Source organism: Castanea sativa, chromosome 11 (assembly GCF_040712315.1).
Source record: "Castanea sativa cultivar Marrone di Chiusa Pesio chromosome 11, ASM4071231v1".
Taxonomy (NCBI): Eukaryota; Viridiplantae; Streptophyta; class Magnoliopsida; order Fagales; family Fagaceae; genus Castanea; species Castanea sativa.
Window position 1 is genome coordinate 61,314,669 of NC_134023.1, and position 21,950 is coordinate 61,336,618.

Here is a 21,950-nt window from a genome sequence, read left to right on the forward strand (position 1 = left end):
GTTGTGCTAAACCGCGAAAGTTTAAGAGGAAAAAAAATAAAAGGTTTTATTTTCGAGGTCAAAATTTGGGTTTATTTTATTTTGACATTTTTACTTTTAAATTTTCGTTTATTAAAAAAAAAACCTTTAAAATTTTCAGATTTTTCTCCTTTTTTTTCTTCTTTTTTAAGTTTCTGGTGCCCAGGAAATTCGTGCAGTTCCTTTTTTGCGCTTTCCTGGGCACGTTCCCCCCCCCCCCCCCCCCTCTCAATTTTTTTTTTCTTGGATGTTGCTTTTTTTTTTTTTTTTTTCTTTTCAAGTAGACATGATTTTTTGTTGAGACATAATTTTTATCTATACTACTATTTAAGGGGTTTTTTTCTGTTTGGATTCCTTTTTTTTAGTTCAAAAATACCCCTACAGTCCTATATTTAAATAGAGACAAAACTAAAGGACAATCCGGCAAAAACTCATTTTTTTAGTTCAAAGATGCCCCTACAGTCTTATTTTTAAGTAGAGACAAAACTAAAGAACAATTCGGTAAAAATACAACTCCAACTCCCACTAATATATTGCCTATAAAAAATAGGATCACTCTCCTATTAATTTTTAAATTGATTTATTCACTTATAAATTAGTTTTTAAATAAAAATCAGATATATATATATATATATAATAATTAAATACAGTTTTTTTCTACAAAATAGGACTACTAAAAAAGAAAAGTCTCATCGCATGTGCGAAGTGCGTCTGATGAGACTAGTTTTTTAATAAATTGGGTGGTTGCTTTTATTTTTGTCACTTTTTTTATTTTAATTGACCATTATTTTTTAGTAAGGGTATATGAGTTAATTTATTCAAACTTAATAGGTTCGAGTTAACTCAACTGGTAAAGTTTTTGATAGTTGTATAAGAGATTTGAGGTTCAATTTTCGCCTACATCAATAACTGATTGATGTCTTGGTCTGATAATCAAGAGCTATCATTAAGAGCGGATACCATAGGTTGAAACTCTCTCAAAAATTTATACGAACTCACTTTTTTTTTTTTTTTGAGAATCACAAACTCACTTTTTTACATCCTTCTATTTTTTCACTTCTAATCAAACAAAAATGAAATAAATTAAATTTTTTTTCTATTCTCTTACTTTTTCATCCCTCTAATCAAACGTAGCTTAAAGGTTAATGTGACAAAGTTTCATCTTAATGTTTTTTGCCCTTTTTACTACCTGTGGGGACTGGTCGGTGACTCGGTAGGAGTCTCTCTCAAATTTTATATCTAACTGAGGTAGGGAAGAAGTTCAAATAGTGGTAGCTCCCACCATACGAAAGGGAAGGGTCTCACGTGTGAGACCCTTCTTTTATTCTTAAAAAAAATTACTTTCTTATTGGCCCTACTATAATGAAATTATTGCATTTTTTTAATTATAAATAATTTAGAGCTAGAATTCCACAAAATGGTTAAACATGAAGAACATTTAAGAGTTAGATTACTAACAAAAACAAATGGCTGGTTAAATTTGATATTTAAAAAGTAGACACCTCAATATTGTGTTTTTCAAGTAAACAAAAAAATAGATGACTAGATGGTTAATGCGGTTCTTAAATACAAAATTATGTTTGTATTCAACTTGTTAATTCCCAATTTTGGCCTCAAACTCAATTTGGACTTATATTTTGGTTATTTGCTAAACAAATGAATATAAACAACCATATTAGTAAGTTTATCTCAAATTGTTCAATAGCAACTTAGTTTATTTACAACTCTATTAACCTTCTACAAATATAGGTGATTGTATGTAATTTATCAATTATAATAAAAACAATTATTAGCACCCGTTAAGGATTAGCAAACATTGTGGACTTCAATCCAAGGGAAAAAATAAATGTTACATATAGTTTTTTTTATTATAAATAATTTACGATATAAACACATCAATTACTCCTATTGGTAAAGATTTTTATTTTCAAATAAATACATCCAACTTTTAGGATTGTCACATTTATTAAGGAGAAATGGTACATTCATAACATTTTTACAACATTTCATAACAAATCTTAGGTGTAAGCTTGTTACGGCCTATTATTGGTAGGCAAGAAAGCAACTTCAGTTGTAGATTCAAATAAAAAACCTGTAACAACTTGTCACCTAGAATTTGTTGTAAAAATGTTATAAAAAAGTTATGGGCGCAACACTTCTCTTTTTTAATTGCTTAAATCTGAATACTTTATTGAGATAGCTAGACTCGTGACGCACACTTTGCGAGTGCAATAATGCTCTTATTTATTTATTTATTTATTTTTTGATTCAGTGTTATAATGTTTAAAAGTGATATATAGATAACCTTATGTTTTTATTTTATTTTAAAAAGAGGTAAGGTAACATATTATAATGTTTAAAAATGATATATAAATAACCGTGTGTATTTATTATTATTATTTTTTTTAAGAAAGAGGTAAAGTAACGTGAAATAATGTTTAAAAATGAGATAATCAATCTAACTATTGAGAAATTATTATGTACCCCTGCAGTACCATAAATACGTACTCCCTCATTTCACATAAATAGTAAGTCTCACTAATTCTTCCTCTCACATAAATAGTGGGTCTCACTAATTAAATTCATAGTGGGACTCACCATTCATGTGAGAGGAGGAAATACGCATTTATGATATTCGGAGAGTACCTAATAATTTTCCCTAACTATTAAGCCAACCAGAAATGTGAACAATATAGTCAATCTAACTATTAAGCCAGCCAACAAACCCTCCTTTCCTCCATTTGTACTCAATAAAAGGCGCTTTTATCATATATATATATATATAGAAGAAGCTGGTTAATTCTGCCTGCCTGAATTCACTGAAAATAAGTCAATATTGGCCTTCAGGTGCATTAACTCTCTTGTGAATGAACTTGAAATATTATGATTTTCTCAACAAAGAATGTAAAGTTGTAGACCTTAACGATGATGATGATGGTGGCGACAAAACAAAATTAAGTTGCAGAAACAATACTGATGATGAAATCACAAATTTTAACACCAAAAAAAAAATAAAAACAAATACTAATCTCACCTCCAAAACATGAGAAGAAACTAGACTGGAAAGAATCATGTATCTTAACTGAGCACTGTCTTTTGCAAAATCTGCCCAACAACCGAAGAGAGCTAAAGCCAATGCTCTTGACTCAACTTTCCCAGTATCAAAAATATCCTTTACTCTTGTCAACAATTCGAGGTTGTTGTGCACAGTGCACCCTGGCCTTAGACAAAATCCCTTTGTTTCCTTTGCTTTTATTCTTCTTGTCATGATGCCTGTACTTTGATAAGAAAATCTGAACAATAGTAAGTTTGGTGTGTTGATCACCTAATCTGAAAGCATCAGCAAGCCTTAATAGGATGGTGTTCGCAAAAAGCCTATCCTCCCCTGGCACTAAGCCAAACATGTCATATACTGCCATACTCGGTTCAGGTTCTCTACTCCAATGCTCGAGCCTTGGCCCAATCTGTAATATAGCTTCAACAGGTTGACCTGAATTGTGACAAACAAACTGAAAAGTTATAGCAAAATAAAACAATTTGGGTACACTTTTTTCTTAATTGGACATATGCACAAGTTTGAAGAGTCCAAATCAGCATCGATACAAAAAAAATGTTAAGAGATGAGAATTCTCTGTAAAAAAAAAAAAATAGAGTGAGATCTAACCAGGTTTTTTGGAGTGGAGGGCCTTCTCCAGCTCAATACTCCATTCCATTGCATGAGCAGTAGAATTTCTCTCCATCACCACTTCTTCCCAACTCCCTTTTGTCCTAAATTGAAAATTTTACCTATCTTAATTGATATAAAAATAAAAGCGATGCAGCACTGGTACTAGTAGGAATACAATTAGGAAGCAATGTATTAAGATCCTCTCCATTTGAAATGATCTAGTTCATGATTCAAATTAAATATTACAAATCTAAAGGTGTATCCAACACCACAATTTTAAATGACGTGGCACTCTGTACACTGTTAGATCTAGGAATTCTGAAAACAATAGGGGAAAGAGGGGGAACAGTTCACAAACCATAGGCTTCACTTCACAACCTAGGGTTGCTTGGCATCATTACCAAGCTATTGGAAGAAACTCAATCCAGTAATTTTATTAAAAAAATTTATGATGTTGAACTGAATTCTTGATTAAGAAAGAGTTTCTCTAGACTGTCTACTGCATTTTGGTTTAGCTTTTTCCCGGAGCTTCTTTAGGTTATCTATATATGCACAACATACTAAAGCCTTACTTTTTTGTTTAGGTATAACTGTACTTTTACCCCACTATCAGCAGATAAGCCAAACCAAATGCACACAGCGGGACTGAATCACAAATTGTCAAAAGTAACGATTGCTAGGAATTCTTATAAATGTTCAGTGTATTTACCGGCAAGAAAGTGAGACAGAAGAGGACGAGGTTACAGATCAGCGGTGGAGGCAAATAGAGAGAGATTGGACTTGAACCAAGTTTCCTTCTTTGTTTGGGTATGCTAACCCGCAAAAGTTTAAGGAAAAAAAAAGTTTTATTTTCGAGGTCAAAATTTGGGCTTATTTTTATTTTGACATTTTAACTTTAAGATTTTCACATTTTTAGGGTGGGTTTGGATAGACAAGCCAGTGTCCACGATTTAGGTTTCACGTTTCAGACTTTTTTTTTTTTTTTTTTTTTTCCCTGTGCATGAGTTTCAACAGGAGACAAGCGGTACTGTTCACTATTGTGCGGTTACTGTTCACGCACAGTAGTGCACTGTTCATACACTGTTTCAGCCATTTTTTATTAAAAATGGGACCCGCAGCACTATTCACATATTTAAAAATTATTTTGCTACAATATTTTCAGTTTTTAGTTTTTAGTTTTCAGCTGTTTCCAAACAGACCTTTAATGTCACAAAGTTTTGTTTTAGTGTTTGATTCCCCGTTTCAAACTTTTCCCTTTTTTATTGGCCCTACAATAATGAAGTTATTGCATCATTTTATAAATAATTTAGAATTTTTTTTAACAAACAAGAGTATGTAGACCATTTCGAGTATCTGACTACCTCTTTGAGTGTATATAGTTTTTTCATTCCACATGTATCAAGTTATTACAAAGATAAATCTCATTAAAGTGGTCCTAAGATGTTGGAGAGGTTTTGAATTAGGATCTTACGGATATCATGAGTCTTTAAAAACCATTAAACCAACCTCTTGGAGTTAAATCATTTAAATATAGTATTCCATGAAATGGTTAAACATGAAGTACACTTAAGAGTTAGATTACTGGTGAAAACAAATGGTTGATTCAAGTTGATATTTAAAAAAGAGGTATCTCAAAATTGTGTTTTCAAGTAAACAAAAAAAAAAAGTTGGAATAGATGACCAGTCTCAAATTGTTTGGAAAAAAACTTAATTTATTTACAACTCTATTAACCTTCCACAAAAAAATAGGTGATTGTATATAACTTATCAATTATTATAAAAAACAATTGTTAAAAAACATTGTGGACTTCAATCCAAGGGAAACAAAAATAGTACATAAAGTTTTTTTTAAAAAAAATAATTTATAATATAAACACTTCAATTGGTAAAATTTTTTATTTTCAAATAAATACATCCAACTTTTGGGAATTTCGCATTTATTAAGTGCTTAAATTTAAATACCTTATTTAGATAATAATTTAAATAATAAAGACTTGGATTTGGGCCAAATCCAATAAACTGTATTTGCCAAACCTTAGGTAGATTGTTAAAATTTACCATTTTTTTTTTATAAGTATGAAAATAATATTAAGACAAAAAGGAAGGCCGAAGTTTCAAAGTGGGCAAAGACAACAGGGAACTGGCCCATCATCTGTCTTACAGAAAACCCATTGTGATGAAAGAGATGGATTATAGTCCTCAAGTTGAAGAAAAAGAAGCCTATCAGGCTAGCATATAAGCATTTAAGAGCACTTGCAGCAGTGGAGCTAAATAGCTATATAGCTATTTTAGCTCCACCAAAACACCAAAAAGAAGCATGCAGCAGTGGAGCTAAATCTATATTTTTTTATCATTGCTACAGTGCACATCTATAAATAGATGTGCACTATTCATGAGAGCTAAAAAAAAAAATTAATTTTTTATTTTGTGTTCACATTACCTTTTTTATTGTGGTGTTTTTATTGTAGTGAGATGTATTATTTTATTGTGGTAGATATATTATTTTATTATGATGTTTATATTATTTTATTGTGTTGAAAACTAAAATAGATCCACTGCTGCAGCATGTGTGTAGGTAAAATAGATAAAGTAACTTTTAGTGGAGCTAAATTGCTAAATTTTTAGCTCCACTGCTGTAGGTTTATCTCAAATTGTTTCTAGTAGCCTTCCACATAAATCGGTGATTGTATGTAACTTATCAAATAATAATAATAATAATAATATAAAAAAAAATTATTAGCACACATAAAAAAAGGTATTAGCAAAAATATTGGACTTCAATCCAAGGAAAAAATAATATTATATATAGCTTTTTTATTATATAAAAACATTAAAAAAATTTATAATATAAACATAACAATTACTTGAATTGGTAATTTTTTTTTTCAAATAAATACATCCAACTTTTGAATTGTTGCATTTATTAAGTGCTTAAATCAGAACACAGATAATATAAAGAAAAAAAGAGTTGAAGTTGGGCCAAATCTAATAAAATGTGTTGGGCCCCTTATTTGGATAGTTTAATAGGATTGGAACCAAATTTATTTATTTTGGATAACATCAAGAATAATAAGATTTGGATTCGGGCCGATCCGATAAAATGTATTTGCGGATTTGGACCAAATCCATTAAAATGTATTCGGCCGAGTATTCATTATGCAGTGGTGGAGAACATGAATAAAAAAACTCCAAAATTATATTTTATTATATTTATATAATTTTTAAAAAGTTAAATTCTAAATTACACCCCTAATGCTTAGGAGAGTTTTTGAAATGTCAAAATTTGGATTTTACTTCTTAAAATTTGGAGTGTTTAGATTTTAACATTTTACACCTTGATGTTTTAAAATTTGGATTTTACCTCTTAAATTTTAGAGGTGTTTGAATTTTACTCTTTAAATTTAGAGGGTAAAATTTAAATTTTAAAATTTCAAGGTGTAAAATTTAAATATTACACTTCAAAACTTTAAGAGAAAAAATTTAAGTTTTAAATTTCAGGATATAAAATCTAAATATCTCAAATTTCAGAATTCAAGGTCTAAATTTCAAACACCACTAATGTTATGGGTAATACAATTTACCATTTTTAAAATAAAAAACACAGAGCCAAGTTCGGATCCGGGTCAAGAACCCAACCCAAAAACCCACAAACCCAAACTCAAAAGAGGTTGCGTATTCTAACACACAGGTGAGCTGTGAGCATCGAAGCTCTGAAAGTGAAAACCCAAACTCTCTCTCTCTCATCGCCAAAACGCAAAAACCCCTCTCGCACTTTGCACTCATATGCGTCTTTGATCTCAGCTGTAAGCAAAAATTCACAAACCTTTTCTTTCTTTTAATATATTTTCTAAATCTTTCTCAGTAAAATTCCACCTAATCTTCCTTTTTACTGTTTCACGATTCCCTTCTCAGAATGATAGCATCATTTTTTTTTTTTATATGTTTACATTTCCTTATATTCTTTGTTCCGTGTTTGGTTACTCAGAAAATAATAATTGAAACAATAAGAAAACTTAACGAATTTTGCTCTTATTGTTAATAGCTTCATATTCCTTATTATTATTCTTTTTTGTTTCATGGAAATTCAATGAGCTTAAATAAGCTTAATAGTTAGAATTTATTTATTTATTTTTAATTTTTTTGTATTAGACTCCAATTTTTGTCTACGTGTTTCACGTATTCAGGAATGGAATTTTTTTGTTTTGTTTTTGTTTTTCTTGCATTTTTCTGAGTAGCCAAACAGTGGAGTGGTGGAGAAATGGTATTACAACTAGTGGCAAATTTTTAGTCTCTGTTTGGTTGCTTAGAAAGCTGAGGAAATTCGAAAGGAAATGAAAGTTTTGAAATTTTTTTTTTAATTTTTAATTTTTTATGTTATATGTTTTTTTCTGCTATGTATTAGTTAAAAGGATGAGGAATCTGTGAAATTTAAGTTTCTTGAAACTAGTTTTGGCTGTGATTATATGTGTGCAACGTTTTTCGGGTGAAAATTTGGTGAGAATTATGGCAGACGTGCATGCTTTTTATGTTGTTGGATAATTTGGTAGTGGCATATTTTTAGTCTCTGTTTGGTTGCTTAGAAAACTGAGGAAATTTGAAAGGAAATGAAAGTTTTGATATTTTTATTCTATGGGCTTTGTTCTGCTATGTATTAGTTTAAAAAGCTGAGGAATCATTGAAATTTTAGTTTCTTCTGAATTAAAATTTCAGGAGTGAAAGTTTTTTTTTTTCCTTGCATTTTCCGAGTAGCCAAACAGTGGAGTGCTGGAGAAATGGTATTAGTGGCAAATTTTTTGTCTCTGTTTGTTGCTTAGAAAGCTGAGGAAATTTGATATTTTTATGTAATGTGCTTTGTTCTGCTATTTATTAGTTTAAAAAGCTGAGGAATCTGTGAAATTTTTGTTTCTTTAAATTGAATTTTGACTGTGATTATGTGTGCGATGTTTTTTTAGGTTAAATTTGGTGAGCATCATGCTGGGCGTGCATGATTTTTACGTTTTTGGATAATTTGGTAGTGGCAAATTTTTAGTCTCTGTTTGGTTGCTTAGAAAGCTAAGGGAATTTGAAAGGAAATGAAAATTTTGATCTTTTTATGTTATATATGCTTTGTTCTGCTATGTATTAGCTTAAAAAGCTGAGGAATTTGTGAAATTTGAGTTTCTTTAAAATTGAAATTTTGACTGTGATTATTATATGTACGCAATGGTTTTTGGGTGAAATTTGATGACAATCATGCCAGACGTGCATAAATTTTATGTTGTTGGATAATTTCGTAGTGGCAGATTTTTAGTCTCTGTTTGGTTGCTTAGAAAGCTGAGGGAATTTGAGAGGAAATGAAATTTTTGATCTTTTTATGTTATATATGCTTTGTTTTTCTATTTATTAGTTTAAAAAGCTGAGGAATTTGTGAAATTTGAGTTTCTTTAAAATTAAAATTTCGACTGTTATTGTTATATGTGCGCAACGGTTTTTGGGTGAAATTTGGTGACAATCATGCCGGATGTGCATGATTTTTATGTTGTTGGATAATGTGGGGGGTGTTTGGTACATGTGTTTGAAAACATGTGTGGAAATACGTGTGGGTGAAAAAGTGTATGAAAATGCTTGTAATGTTGCTTAAAAACTAAAAATGTGTGTTTGAGTGGGTGTACCAAACACCCCTTGGTAGTGGCAAATTTGTAGTCTCTGTTTGGTTGCTTAGAAAACTGAGGAAACTTGAAAGGAAATGAAAGTTTTGATATTTTCATGTTATATGCTTTGTTCTGCTATGTATTAGTTTAAAAAGCTGAGGAATTTGTGAAATTTGAGTTTCTTTAAAATTGAAATTTTGACTGTGATTGTTATATGTATGCAATGGTTTTTGGCTGAAATTTGATGACAATCATGCCGGACATGCATAAATTTTATGTTGTTGGATAATATGGTAGTGGCAAATTTTTAGTCTTTGTTTGGTTGCTTAGAAAGCTGAGGGAATTTGAAAGGAAATGAAAATTTTGATCTTTTTATGTTATATATGCTTTGTTTTTCTATGTATTAGTTTAAAAAGCTGAGGAATTTGTGAAATTTGAGTTTCTTTAAAATTAAATTTTGACTGTGATTGTTATATGTGCGCAACGGTTTTTGGGTGAAATTTGGTGACAATCATGCCGGATGTGCATGATTTTTATGTTGTTGGATAATTTGGTAGTGGCAAATTTGTAGTCTCTGTTTGGTTGCTTAGAAGAACTGAGGAAACTCGAAAGGAAATGAAATTTTTGATATTTTCATGTTATATGCTTTGTTCTGCTATGTATTAGTTTAAAAAGCTGAGGAATCTGTGAAATTTTAGTTTCTTAAAATTAAAATTTTGACTGATTAGATGTGTGCAATGTTTTTTTAGGTGAAATTTCGTGACAATCATGCCGGACGTGCAGGTCCTTGTGAATGATTTCATTAACAAGCTTAGAAAACGGTAACATTTTTCAGCACTGTTTTGTATAGCTGCACGTATGGTGTATGAAGCCTGTGATTAAGAGCATATGTTTGTGTGTTTGTGTTTTGATATATTGTGGGTGGCAGTAAAATCGAGGGCTCGCAGGCCACATCAAGGCAGACGGCAGAATTGCTTCGGTCGGTAATTTCACAGACGCGAGTGCCCTACACAAATCAGGCTGGAGCTTTGATTGATGCCGTTAGGGCAGTTGGGGAGCAGCTGATTGCTGCAAATCCTGTTGGTATGTGTATGAATTAAATTTCTAATCATGACTAGAAAATTTTCAGTAGTATGTGTTCTTGAGGGGATTGTTTCAGCTTGGTTTGGCATTAGGGTAGTTTTTGTGGCTTATTTTGCTTTAAAAAAAAAAAAAAAAAAGGTTGGCAAAAGTATAGTTATATCTAGAAAAAATTGAGGCTTTAGAAAACTGTAAATAAGTAAATAAGCCAAAAGAGAAGCCAAAGCATCATGTTGGGTGAATATCTATATATAATTAAAGTTATATTAGAATTTTATTTTCTTATTCTTATCATAGGCCTGTAGTTCTTAAGTTTCATGACTGAAGCAACTTTAAAAGGAATTGGTAAATTGAACTCCCAGTGGTCTACTAGACGATTTTATAGCAGTGTATGGGCTAGTATTTGTAAAAAAGTTTTTATCTCAAGCATTACAAGTGAGGTTCCTTTTTATTTATTTATTTTGGGGGTGGGGGTGGGGGGGGGGGGGGGCAATTGCGTGGATGTGAGGACTTGTAGTGGATGCTTCAAAAAGGCAAATTATAATATTTATTTTTGATGGAAGTAATATGTTGATTTTCTTCTTAGCCAAGAACCTTGTATAGCTCAACTAGCTTCTCCTAGTGTTTCCAATGGAGATATCCAAGATTCAACTCCCATCCTCCAACTATTGAATTATGATAGGGTTTTTTTTTTTTTTTTTTTTTTTTTTTTTTTTTTTTCATGTGTTTGTTTTGTAGTTGTAAACATGTATGTGATAGCTAAATTTTTGTTAATTGTAGTTGTAATCATGGATTTCTTCTGAAATCAGTCGATGCCTTCTGAAATCAGTCAAAGCTTAATTTTTCTTAGTTTACCCTCAATCAAGCATGTTTGCAAAAATTTAATGAACCATGTGTCACAAGAGGATGAGTATTCTTTGAAGGACAAAACTTAGATACAGTACCTTAGGTACTGTTCCTTAGGTTTTCTTTTTAGGATTCTGTCATGTGGCTACTTAACTAAAAAATACACTTCTATCCCATATGAAAAAATTCACATAGTAAAATATTAAGAGGGGAACCTAAGGAACAACACCTAAGTACTGTACCTAAATCTTGCCCTTCTTTGAATTAGATTGTGAAGCTCTGTTAGTAATTTGCATGCTAGCTGCCTATTGATTTGTACATGCATGAGTTATGAAAAGGTACAAGTCCTTCATTTTTTGTTGTGATGGGAGGAACATATGATTCTGTAATTACTGCTGCCACTATATTCTTTATCATTGTTTATTTTATAGTTGTAATTTTATTATTTAGTTGGGCCAACAGTCTAGAATATGCTAGGAGCCTTATTTTTATTTTGATTTCCTTATTGGTTTAGGGTTTTTGTGTAAATTATATTTTGAGCCCTTTGTAAAGATAGATCATATGGCTTTTTCACCACAGAGTGATATTCTAGAGTTCTTTTTTGGAGGCTTATTGCTCTTGAAGTAATTATTTGGAGTCCTGAGCCCTTGAAGCTGTCACGCTTGTATCAATCCCTTCCTTCTTCTTTATTTTTGTTTATTTGATACAAAGGGTTCATATAGTGTTGCTCTGAGAAACATGTTGTCTGAGATCTCAAGTTGAATCTTCTTGGATACGACCCAGAGGATTGTTTTCTGTATAAAAATAAATAGACACTGTTGTTTGCTTGGAAAATATCAATGATCTCTACATTGATTCTTAATTCGTGTGCACATAAGCTATTTTCTCTGTTCTTTTATTTTCTTGGCATCTGTTAGGCTATTATGTTGTCAAGTACAACTTCAAATTTACAGAATGTATAAAGTGAGCTCTTCTGCTATACATTTTCTCTAATGCTGAATCACAAAAAAGTATTTTATTGATCGCTGTTGTATTCGCAAGAATGTTACACAACCTTTTGCTGTGCCTGTTACAAGAGAACTATGGCCTCTATCTGTCTATCTACTCTCTCTCTCCAGAAAAAAAAGTTATATATTCCTCTGAATTTATATGTAATTTTGTATTTTTTCCCTTTTTCTCAGATTATGAACTCCAGCATGTTATATAAAAGGCATGTTTATACTTTATAAGGGCCGAATATCTTTGCATGATTCTTCAATATTCATGATGGATATTTTCTAATCACATTACTATGATGGTTATCATGAAGGATGACTTGCAATTTTTAGGTTTACTTATATGGAAAAGTAAGACTTATATTTGTTGTTTTCTTAATTGAAGAGCTTGCTGTCGGTAATATTGTGAGGCGCGTTTTGCACATTATTAGGGAGGAGGATCTCTCTCTTGCAACGGCTGCGATTGCTGGTTTGGGTTTATCAAGTGTTAGTGATGATGAAGATGATGCTGAGAGGGATAATCATCCAGTTCTATCGGCTGCTGTTGTTGCTGCGGCTGCAAGAAGCACTTTGCGTCCACCTTCCTTGCAAACTCTTCTTGAGGATGTGCCTGACTCGGGTGCTGTTCCTCACACTTCTTCATCTGGGGGTGATTCTGAAGGAAAAAGCAAGTGTGAGCTCCATAATTTTATTTGTATTCATCATTGCTGTTGTAGTAGTATTGTTATTATTGTTATTTTTCATTAGTTATGCTTGTCTTTAAATGCTTCTATCCTCACATATTATATTTCTGTTTAGTCAATCTAGAATATGGTTGTAAAGGAGCTAAGCTATTTACGAACAATTCAGGATTGGCTTTAGAACAAGCTTGTTCATGTTAGTTTATTTTGCAAATGGGCCAAGCTTAAGCACAAGTTTAGGCTTGACAATTAAATGAGCCAGGCTTAAACATAAAATTGCGTTTGTGAATTTTTTTTTGAGTATAAGGCTCGATTAGAGTATATGTAACTTATATGTTTATATGCTTATTTAATATTATATAGACTTGGGATTGAGTTGTGTAACTTGGTAACTAAGTTCATTAGAGATCAAATTATTATTTGTAATTTAGTGATAGTATAAATAGTCCATTTTGTATATAATTTTAAACAATACACTGTTTGTAAATCTAAGTTTGGTAAGTTCATAATCAAACATCATTCTATCTAATTAACTCAAATAATATAATTGATATTGAATGTGATTGTTTGCATAATAAATTGCAAATGGATGAGTTTTTGAGGTTGATAAATTATTTTCCTTGGCAGCTGCTGATAAAAGTTCCAGAAGTCGGAAGCTGAAACATGATGTCATTGAAGCGTTAAATGAACTCATTCAAGATATTACCACTTGCCATGAATTGATTGCCGAGCAAGCAGTAGAGCACATTCATCAAAAGTAATTCTTTTTTTAACTAGTAATATTAACTTTGATTTGCCCCTAGGAAAGACCTTTTACCGTTTATGTGTTTTTATTTATTTATTATTATATATATATATATATTTTAATTATTTTATTTATCTATTTGTTTATTTTTGAAGAGTTATGGTTGAGGTTGTTATGCATGAAATGATTCATTTGTTTGCCAAAGTCTTCCTGTATTGCTATGATTTATATTGTGAAAAGAATTGTTTTTATTTTATTTTATCTTATTTTTTTTGTTGAAATGGAGTATGGAATGCTGTAGACTAGAAGCTGAATTCCACATAATATGCAGTCTGACATGGCTAAAACTGTGGATTTGATAGGGAATCCATGTTTTCCCTTAAATTTGAACTTGCAGTAAAAGCACTAATGTTGAAAATTAATTGACTTCTTTTTAGTGTTCAGCGGTGCTTCAATTTAGACTTTTTGAGATATTTATTCGGATGGCTAAGGGATATCCAAATCATGTTTGTTGTTCTTTTACTAATTTTTTAGATCTCTGTAATTTGAGATGTTATTTTTTTGGTGGGGCTCTTGTATACTCCGTGTACTAGGGTTTCTCCAGTATTTCTTCTTAATACATAATTTTCTTACTTTTAAAAAAATACCCTTGATCCTGGTGTTAACTTATGTCACAAGCATTATGTCCACCTTTTGAGAACCAACATAGGTTTTTGTTTAATTGGATGGCACGTGGCGTGCCAATCTGATCCACTCAATTAAAATTTAAACAGTCTGATATTTGGCCATATTACACATTTCTCAAGATGAACAAAGCTCTTCTGGATATGATCATCCCTTTACATTGAGTTGTCTCCTCTCTATAGTGCTGCATGTGACTTTTATAAGATGATTCAGAACAGCTTACGATTTCTTATATGAGAAAGTGTAATCCCTTAAACATCATAACAGATTTTCTGATGAGAATGTTGAATTGCTGTCATACCCTGGACCACATAGTTGCTTGTGTGATGCCTAATTTGTATCTAAGTGACTGATTCATGCAGGGAGAGCAGAAGCTGTTTGTGGATTAATATTCAATATATCTTGAGATTTACCCCCCACAACACACATTCACACACAAATGTTGCATCTTGTGATATGTTTCTGTCTATTAGGCTAAGAAATGTAATGTAAAATGTTAAAAAAATAAATTCATATGTGGTTTGCAACTTGGCATTAGTAGCATGATTAATGTACTTTACCTAGGTTCAACAACTCCCGTATGCCATGTTTTGTAATTTTATGAAAATGGTTGCCACTTACATGATCTAGGGCAGGCATTAATATGATAAAGGTGAGAGGTATTAAGGTGTTGGCTAATTAGAGAAAATGGGAGAGTGCCTGCAATCTGTGGATTAGATAATGTCAATTCATGGATTCAAGGTTAATCTTTTTCCAGATAACCATTGCACAGATGAAGAGTGGGTTTGTCTCTCTATGTAGGTCAATTAGTGCACCTAGGTTGGGAATTATTTGTCTCATCTGAGCTAACTTTCCATTTGATAATTTCTTATCATTATTTATATTCGCCCTTTACTTGTTATTCCAGAAATATTTCAAAGTACTTGTACAACTCCGTGTAGTTATGTCTTTTTATTGTTGTTCATCAATCTGAAAATATAGTCTTATGCACATCAGCTTTTGTGATGTATAATTTTCTGTGTTTTTATTTTCTAGAACCTTTTTTTCTTATCTCTGAAACACTTCTAATTGCATTTTTTTTAGTGAGGTAATATTAACTTTAGGAAGTTCAAGAACAGTATTGGAATTTCTTTGCGCCGCAAAGGAGAAAAAGAGATCATTTCGGGTGTTTGTAGCAGAGGGTGCTCCAAGGTTTGTGCAACTGCCTATTATTTTTTAAGTGGTGTAATTTTGATTTCCTCTCTCTAATGCCATTTATTATAAAATTAGGTATCAGGGACATCTTCTTGCAAAAGATTTGGTCACGAGAGGTTTACAAACTACACTAATTACTGATTCTGCAGTTTTTGCCATGATTTCCCGTGTGAACATGGTAAATTGATGGCCTTAAGCTTTTTTTTTTCCCTTCTATTTGTTTTTTTCCTCAATTGGAACAGCATTTCCTGGACTGATTTTTGGCTTCAATGTTGTAATTCCTAAAGGTTATAGTTGGAGCACATGCTGTCATGGCCAATGGTGGGGTTATAGCACCTGTTGGGTTAAATATGGTTGCACTTGCAGCTCAAAGGCATGCTGTCCCTTTTGTTGTACTTGCTGGCAGTCACAAGGTAATTTGGTACAATATTAGAGGTTTTGATGATTGATAAGTATACCAAGTCTCTTCTGGTACATTCCTAAATTTCTTGCCCTCTTCTTAGTTCTTATGCTTTGAAGTGACTAAAATTATTTTCTTTATAGCAGCCTTAATCTATGAAATGACTAAAATTCTTTGCTGCATGGAGTCTTAATGATTCCAAAACAATGACTATTTGAAATTAACCCAAATTTCCTCTTTCGGGTTAATATGCACTTCGCTAATCAACCTGAAAGCCTGAAGTTATCAGTGATACATTCTTCCGAAATCAACACATTTTTTTTTTGAATAAATCAAATCAACTCATTTTTAGCTGCCTATTAGTTTAAGTAACCAATTTTATTTAATATTTCTGATGTCCATAGATATCGAGAAAGCTAGATATAACAGCTTTGCGTGGGATTCTCTCTAGATTTGAGGAGGTGTTAGGGCTAAAAATTAATCTAGGAAAGTCTGAGTTGGTTCCAGTTGGGGATATGCCTAATCTGCATGAGCTAGTGGAGATTTTGGGCTGTAGAGAGTTTGCTCTTCCGCTGAAATATTTAGGTATTCCGTTGGGTGCTACCTTTAAAGATAAGACGGTTTGGAATCCTATTTTGGAGAAGATGGAGTGAAGGCTAGTTGGAGGGAAGAGATTGTATTTATCTAAGGGGGGCAAGGTTACCCTTATTAAGAGTACTATCTCTAGCTTGCCTACTTATTTTCTTTCTCTCCTTCCTATCCTAGTTAAGGTGGCCAAGCGAATTGAGGAATTACAAAGAGATTTTCTTTGGAATGGTATCGGTGACGAACGTAAACTTCATTTAGTAAATTGGTCGAAGGTATGTAGGCCAGTGAAGAATGGAGGGCTAGGCATTTAGTGCTTGAGAAGGTTTAATTCTGCCCTATTAGCCAAATGGTTGTGGCGTTATGGTGTGGAGAATGATGCCCTTTGGAGAAGGGTCATTGGGGCGAAGTATGGGAATGACTGGGGTGGTTGGTGTACAAAATTTGTGTCCGGGGCATATGGTGTCTATTTGGAAGTCTATTAGAAGTGGTTGGCTGAATTTTTCCAAGTTCCTTCGGTATGATGTGGGTGATGGTACTCGTGTGAAGTTTTGGGATGATGTGTGATGTGGGGATTGTCCTCTTAAGGAGGCATTTCCAGATTTATACAATATTAGTAGGACAAGGGATGCTTCGGTATTTGAGGTTATGTGCTATGCAAATGGGAGAATTTTTTGGGACCTACAATTTCACCGTTTAGTGAATGATCAAGAGTTACGTTTGTTGGATTCGTTTATGGTTTTGATCTATTCCACAAAGGTGCAGGGTGTAGGTTTTGACAAGCTTTGTTGGAAGCTAGCCAGCAGGCGAGGTTTTGAGGTGAGTGAGTATTATCACTCCCTTTTCCCCCCACTACCACTCCTTTCCCTTGGAAAATGATATGGCAATCGAAGGTTCTCCCCTGGGTTGCTTTTTTCTCTTGGACTGCTGCTCTAGGCAAGATTCTTACTATTGATAATCTTTGGAAGAGGCATTTTGTTGTTCTTGAGTGGTGTTATATGTGCAAAAGGTGTGGGGAATCTGTAGATCATCTCCTCTTTCACTGTCCTATAGCATATGAGATGTGGAGTATGGTCTTTTGCTTGTTTGGTATTTGTTGGGTGATGCTGCAAAGGGTAGTGGATCTGTTGGATTGTTGGGCTTGCAATTTTAGGCGTCATCACAATATAGTGATTTGGAGGATGGTGCCGCACTGTTTGATGTGGTGTATCTAGTGGGAATGAAATTCTAGAAGCTTTGAGGGTCGTGAACGGTCTATTCTTGAGTTTAAGTCTTTTTCCTTTTTTACTCTTCTCGAATGGTGTTTAGTTTTACCATCTTTTTCTTGTCTTTCCCTTCCTGTTTTGCTTGATCATTGTAATTTGGTTTCTTGATGTTTTTGCCTCTTTAGTACATTTCCTATGTATGGGGCTGTGTTATTCTCTAATATATATTTTTCGTTACTTATAAAAAAAAAAAAAGTGGCCTAAGAATTTATTATGTAATGCGAAAGAAATGGCCACAAATTTGTAATGACTTTGGCTTAAATTTATTTTGATGGAGTTAATGAATAGTGAATACTGAAATGCATGTTTTGCTCTAATTCCTGGCATGCTGATTACTAGCAAGTGGAGATGTTTAAGTTTTGTATCTCATTTCATAAAATTTTGAAATTATTGTTATTCTTTTTGTTCCAATTATTGCTGTTGTACCTTCATGAATTGCTGTTTCATCTACATGACAGTTGTGCCCTCTGTATCCACACAATCCTGAGGTCTTACTGAATGAGCTGAGATCCCCATCTGAGCTGCTGGATTTTGGAGAGTTCTCAGATTGCATGGATTTTGGAATTGGCACTGCTTCCCCTCTTCTTCATGTGGTCAATCCAACATTTGATTACGTGCCACCAAAGCTTGTTAGTCTTTTTATTACTGACACGTAAGTTCAACAAAATCTTTTGTAAATTTCCAGAAAGAAAAGATTTACCTGGGTTCCAAAATTATATATTCTGGAGCTCATTTAAAAAACCTTTTCTGTGCCCCATTATGGAATGTTTGCTATTGGATGCATACTTTTAGCTCACTTTTGTATGCTTTTAGTCTGGTTTTGAGAATTTTGAATACTTTTGTACCGATCTTGATATTTCAAATTCTTTTATCCTGTAACTGTTACAAGTAAATTACTCTTTACTTCCTTCACAGAGGGGGGCACAATCCATCATACGTGTATCGGCTGATTGCTGATTATTACTCTGCTGATGATTTGGTGGTGCAACGAAGACCTCCTACAGCAAGTTGAGTTTAGCTTTTTGGACATTTGTTGGGTAAGTTTTACATTTTATATTCTACATTTGTTAATGGTTTTGCCTATATTCTAGTGTGTAATTGTATGTGTAACACATTTCATTGATGAAGCTAAAGCTTAACTTTTGAAATTGAAAATGTCAGTGCAAGAAAAGATGTATGTAAATATGTTCCATTTAGCACTTACACATATAGCAATTGTATCAAGTGGCTGGTATAAGTTAAAAGAGCATGTGTGGTGTACCCATCATGGAATGATACCTTATTGTATTCTATACTGAGCTTTACTGGAGGCAGTAAAATAGTTGCTTTTATATATATAAAACCATCTTCAAATCTCTGTTGCATTATTAAGCCTACAAAGCTGCTGCTTACAAGTAAGAGATGTGCCCTGAGGACCTATTTTGAAAGAGGCTATGCTGAGTGCTGACTTTACATCAAATTGACAAAAAAACTGTAGGTTGCTGAACATCGGAACATGCTATTGAATAAATTGGACAGTTCCATCTGTTCTGGTTTGAGATGGATGTTGTTTCTGGCGATTTCCTTGTCTTTGTGGTCAAGCAGAGATCCTCTGTTTTTATGGAATAAGCCTGAAACTGAGCTACTTGCTCAATGCTTGGGTTCAAATCCCGCTACATTCATATTGTGTTGAGGTTGGTCCCACCTTTGTAAGGTGCACCCTTCTCATGGATGGCTTCTGGTGGTTGTAGGTAGAGTCCTCCTCCCCTCCCAAACAAACCTTTGGGAAGTTTACATTTTAAATCCTATAATTAAGGTGTAACAAATAAAAGCCCATTTCAAAAAGTAACAAATTAAATCCTATAGTTTCAGAGGTAAAATTAAACAACGAGACTTCAAAAAGTAACAATTTCAACTCTCTGTCAAATATTAAATCCCAAGCACAATGTCATGAGACTTAAATGGGGTTAAAGTTTAATTTGCTACTTTTTATTTTTTTTTAAGTTAGAAAATTGTTATTTACGAAACTACGTGGTTTAATTTATTACTTTTTAAAGCTATAGGATATAATTTATGACACCCTTCAGCTATAGAGATTAAAATGTAATTTTCCCATAACCTTTTTACCCAGCCCATAAGATAAGGAATCTAGAACTGCAGACTTTTTGTTGGCATTGATCACCAACAAATTGCCCCTTGGCACTAGTCGTGTTCTTTGTGGTTTTGGCCTTTTGCAAATCACTTTCATATATATATATATATATATATAACATGCTTGTATTGTATGCACAGCACAAGGCAACAGATATATTACTGAGTGCATGGGCAGTATTCAATGTGCCCGCAAGGTAGTTATTTCATTATAGGTATTAGATATGGATCTTGATAAGATCATATAGAATAGTAATATGAGGAAAAAACTAGACAAATAATGATTATTAGCTTCCTTGAAAGAAGCTTCCATTCCCGTAATTACAAAACCATTCCTAATTACAAAACCATTCCTTTAGAAATAGGTTGCCTATTACCCATTTTAAATACTACATTTAATCCTGGCCCCTGTATGGGATGACAATACCTAATGAATATTAGCTTCCTCAAAAGAAGCTTCTACCCTCATGATTACAAAACCATTCCTTTAGAAACGCCCATAAAATGGGTTGCATATTGCCTCTTTAAATACAATTCATTGCTGGCCTTGTTATGGTTAACAGTATCTAAATCTGATGCCGCGTTATCACCAGGTATTAAATTAAGAGGTTTTCATTCTTTGGTTCTTCAACCTTGTTGGCTCAGTTTGGTTTTTTATGGCATTAGGGTTAGCTCATTAACTGAAGTATGCAGTTTGGAGAGAATACATTTCAGTATGCACTATTTAAGTACATTACAGACACAGTCTGTGCATTTGGCTATCCCAATCATCTGAACATGTAATGTTGTTTTGGATATTGCCATTTCTAATGAACTCAATTATCGTTTGTTTTGTTTTGATTTCATCTTTCTCCCTGTCCTTCCTGGAATTCTGTACAAGAATCACTTGTTCAATTTTCTGGCAGCTCCATTTTTGTGATGACATTGCTTTACTTCTCAGAGTCACATTTCATGCCTGGTGTTTAAAGCATTATTATAGTCATGATTGGTGATTATTTTATTGACTGTTTCCATGTTCATCTTTCAGATAATTCAGAAATATAGTTTGATAAGCAGTGGACATTGAGAAATGAAATTTAAATTGTACCGTACGGAATGTAGACCACATTTTAGTGCTGGAATAGACTTGGAAAAGTTGCAGATTGGATAAGAGCGGAGTGAGAAATGCGACAAAATCAAGGGGGAAAAAAAAGGAATAGTGGTTTTCCTGGTTGACAAGAGCTGTATTGGGGGAAACAGCTCTGCCAAAGGAAGATTATTTTTGTCATTGTGAGAGGGCAAGGGGCTGAGAATCTTGTAGCAAACTGTGGCATATAAATAGACGGTCAGCATTGTTGTATTGCATGTGTAGCTGAAAATCTTGTAGCAGTTTTGATCCTGGAACCAAACTCCTTATGGCTGTGTTACACTTCACATGAAAGCTCTAGATATTTCTTAAGAACAGTTTTGGTTGTTGTTTCCAACCTAATTTTAGGAAGGAAAGAGTTTTTGGGAAATATAGATCTTAGGGAAATATTCATAACTAATATTTTTCATTTGTTAAAATGAGGCCTTTTCTTTTGTTCCCTTCTGACAACATGGTTGTTAAAATCAAGATCTTAGTTGATGAAAGGGCTTTCTGGATCCTATCATATATTGAGATTAAGAATCATGAGATTTTAATTTTATATAAAATCATTGATAATAATGATATGTGACCAAGAATCAACTAAAAAAGTGAGAAAATCTTCTGCAACAAAAAAAATACATTCTTTTCCAATAGAAAATGAGAATAATAATGTACAATAACTCAAATGAATTTTATAGAGAGAAAAAAATTATAATAACATATGAATAATTTTCAACTTAAGCATCTTAACAATAGCATCAACAATACACTAGTTTTAATTTTGAAAGTTTAGATACAATTACCAAAAAGAGAAAATTGACCTTTTAATTTTTTTTTATTATATTTTGATATTGATTTTTCATTAAATAAATCTACCCCACTTCATACGGGTTTGGCCATTAGCTGCTTAATATCTTCTTTCT

General features: G+C 32.7%; 1 protein-coding gene across 2 annotated transcripts; it reads left to right on the plus strand.

Annotated features, from left to right (window-relative positions):
- The first annotated feature begins 7,355 nt into the window (after nucleotides 1–7,355).
- LOC142617229 (uncharacterized) lies at nucleotides 7,356–21,484 on the plus strand. Of its 2 annotated transcripts, none has more exons than XM_075789998.1 (11): nucleotides 7,356–7,488; nucleotides 10,065–10,136; nucleotides 10,244–10,398; nucleotides 12,622–12,909; nucleotides 13,544–13,673; nucleotides 15,429–15,536; nucleotides 15,615–15,717; nucleotides 15,827–15,952; nucleotides 18,248–18,441; nucleotides 18,705–18,826; nucleotides 20,947–21,484. In XM_075789998.1, exons 2-10 carry the CDS (start codon nucleotides 10,084–10,086, stop codon nucleotides 18,799–18,801), a joined length of 1,254 nt encoding a protein of 417 aa, XP_075646113.1. In that variant the 5' UTR covers nucleotides 7,356–7,488; nucleotides 10,065–10,083; the 3' UTR covers nucleotides 18,802–18,826; nucleotides 20,947–21,484. The 2 variants fall into 2 exon arrangements, with proteins under 2 accessions (XP_075646113.1, XP_075646114.1); XM_075789999.1 differs by having other exon boundaries at nucleotides 12,622–12,903.
- The last annotated feature ends 466 nt before the right edge of the window (nucleotides 21,485–21,950 follow it).

What these genes read in the sequence shown, in the direction of transcription:
- LOC142617229 (XM_075789998.1), top strand. Translation starts at nt 10,084, where the DNA reads ATGCCGGACGTGCAGGTCCTTGTGAATGATTTCATTAACAAGCTTAGA. An exon ending in TGATTTCCCGTGTGAACATG is followed by an intron (nt 15,718 to 15,826) that starts GTAAATTGATGG and finishes TAATTCCTAAAG; the next exon opens with GTTATAGTTGGAGCACATGC. An exon ending in AGTCTTTTTATTACTGACAC is followed by an intron (nt 18,442 to 18,704) that starts GTAAGTTCAACA and finishes CTTCCTTCACAG; the next exon opens with AGGGGGGCACAATCCATCAT.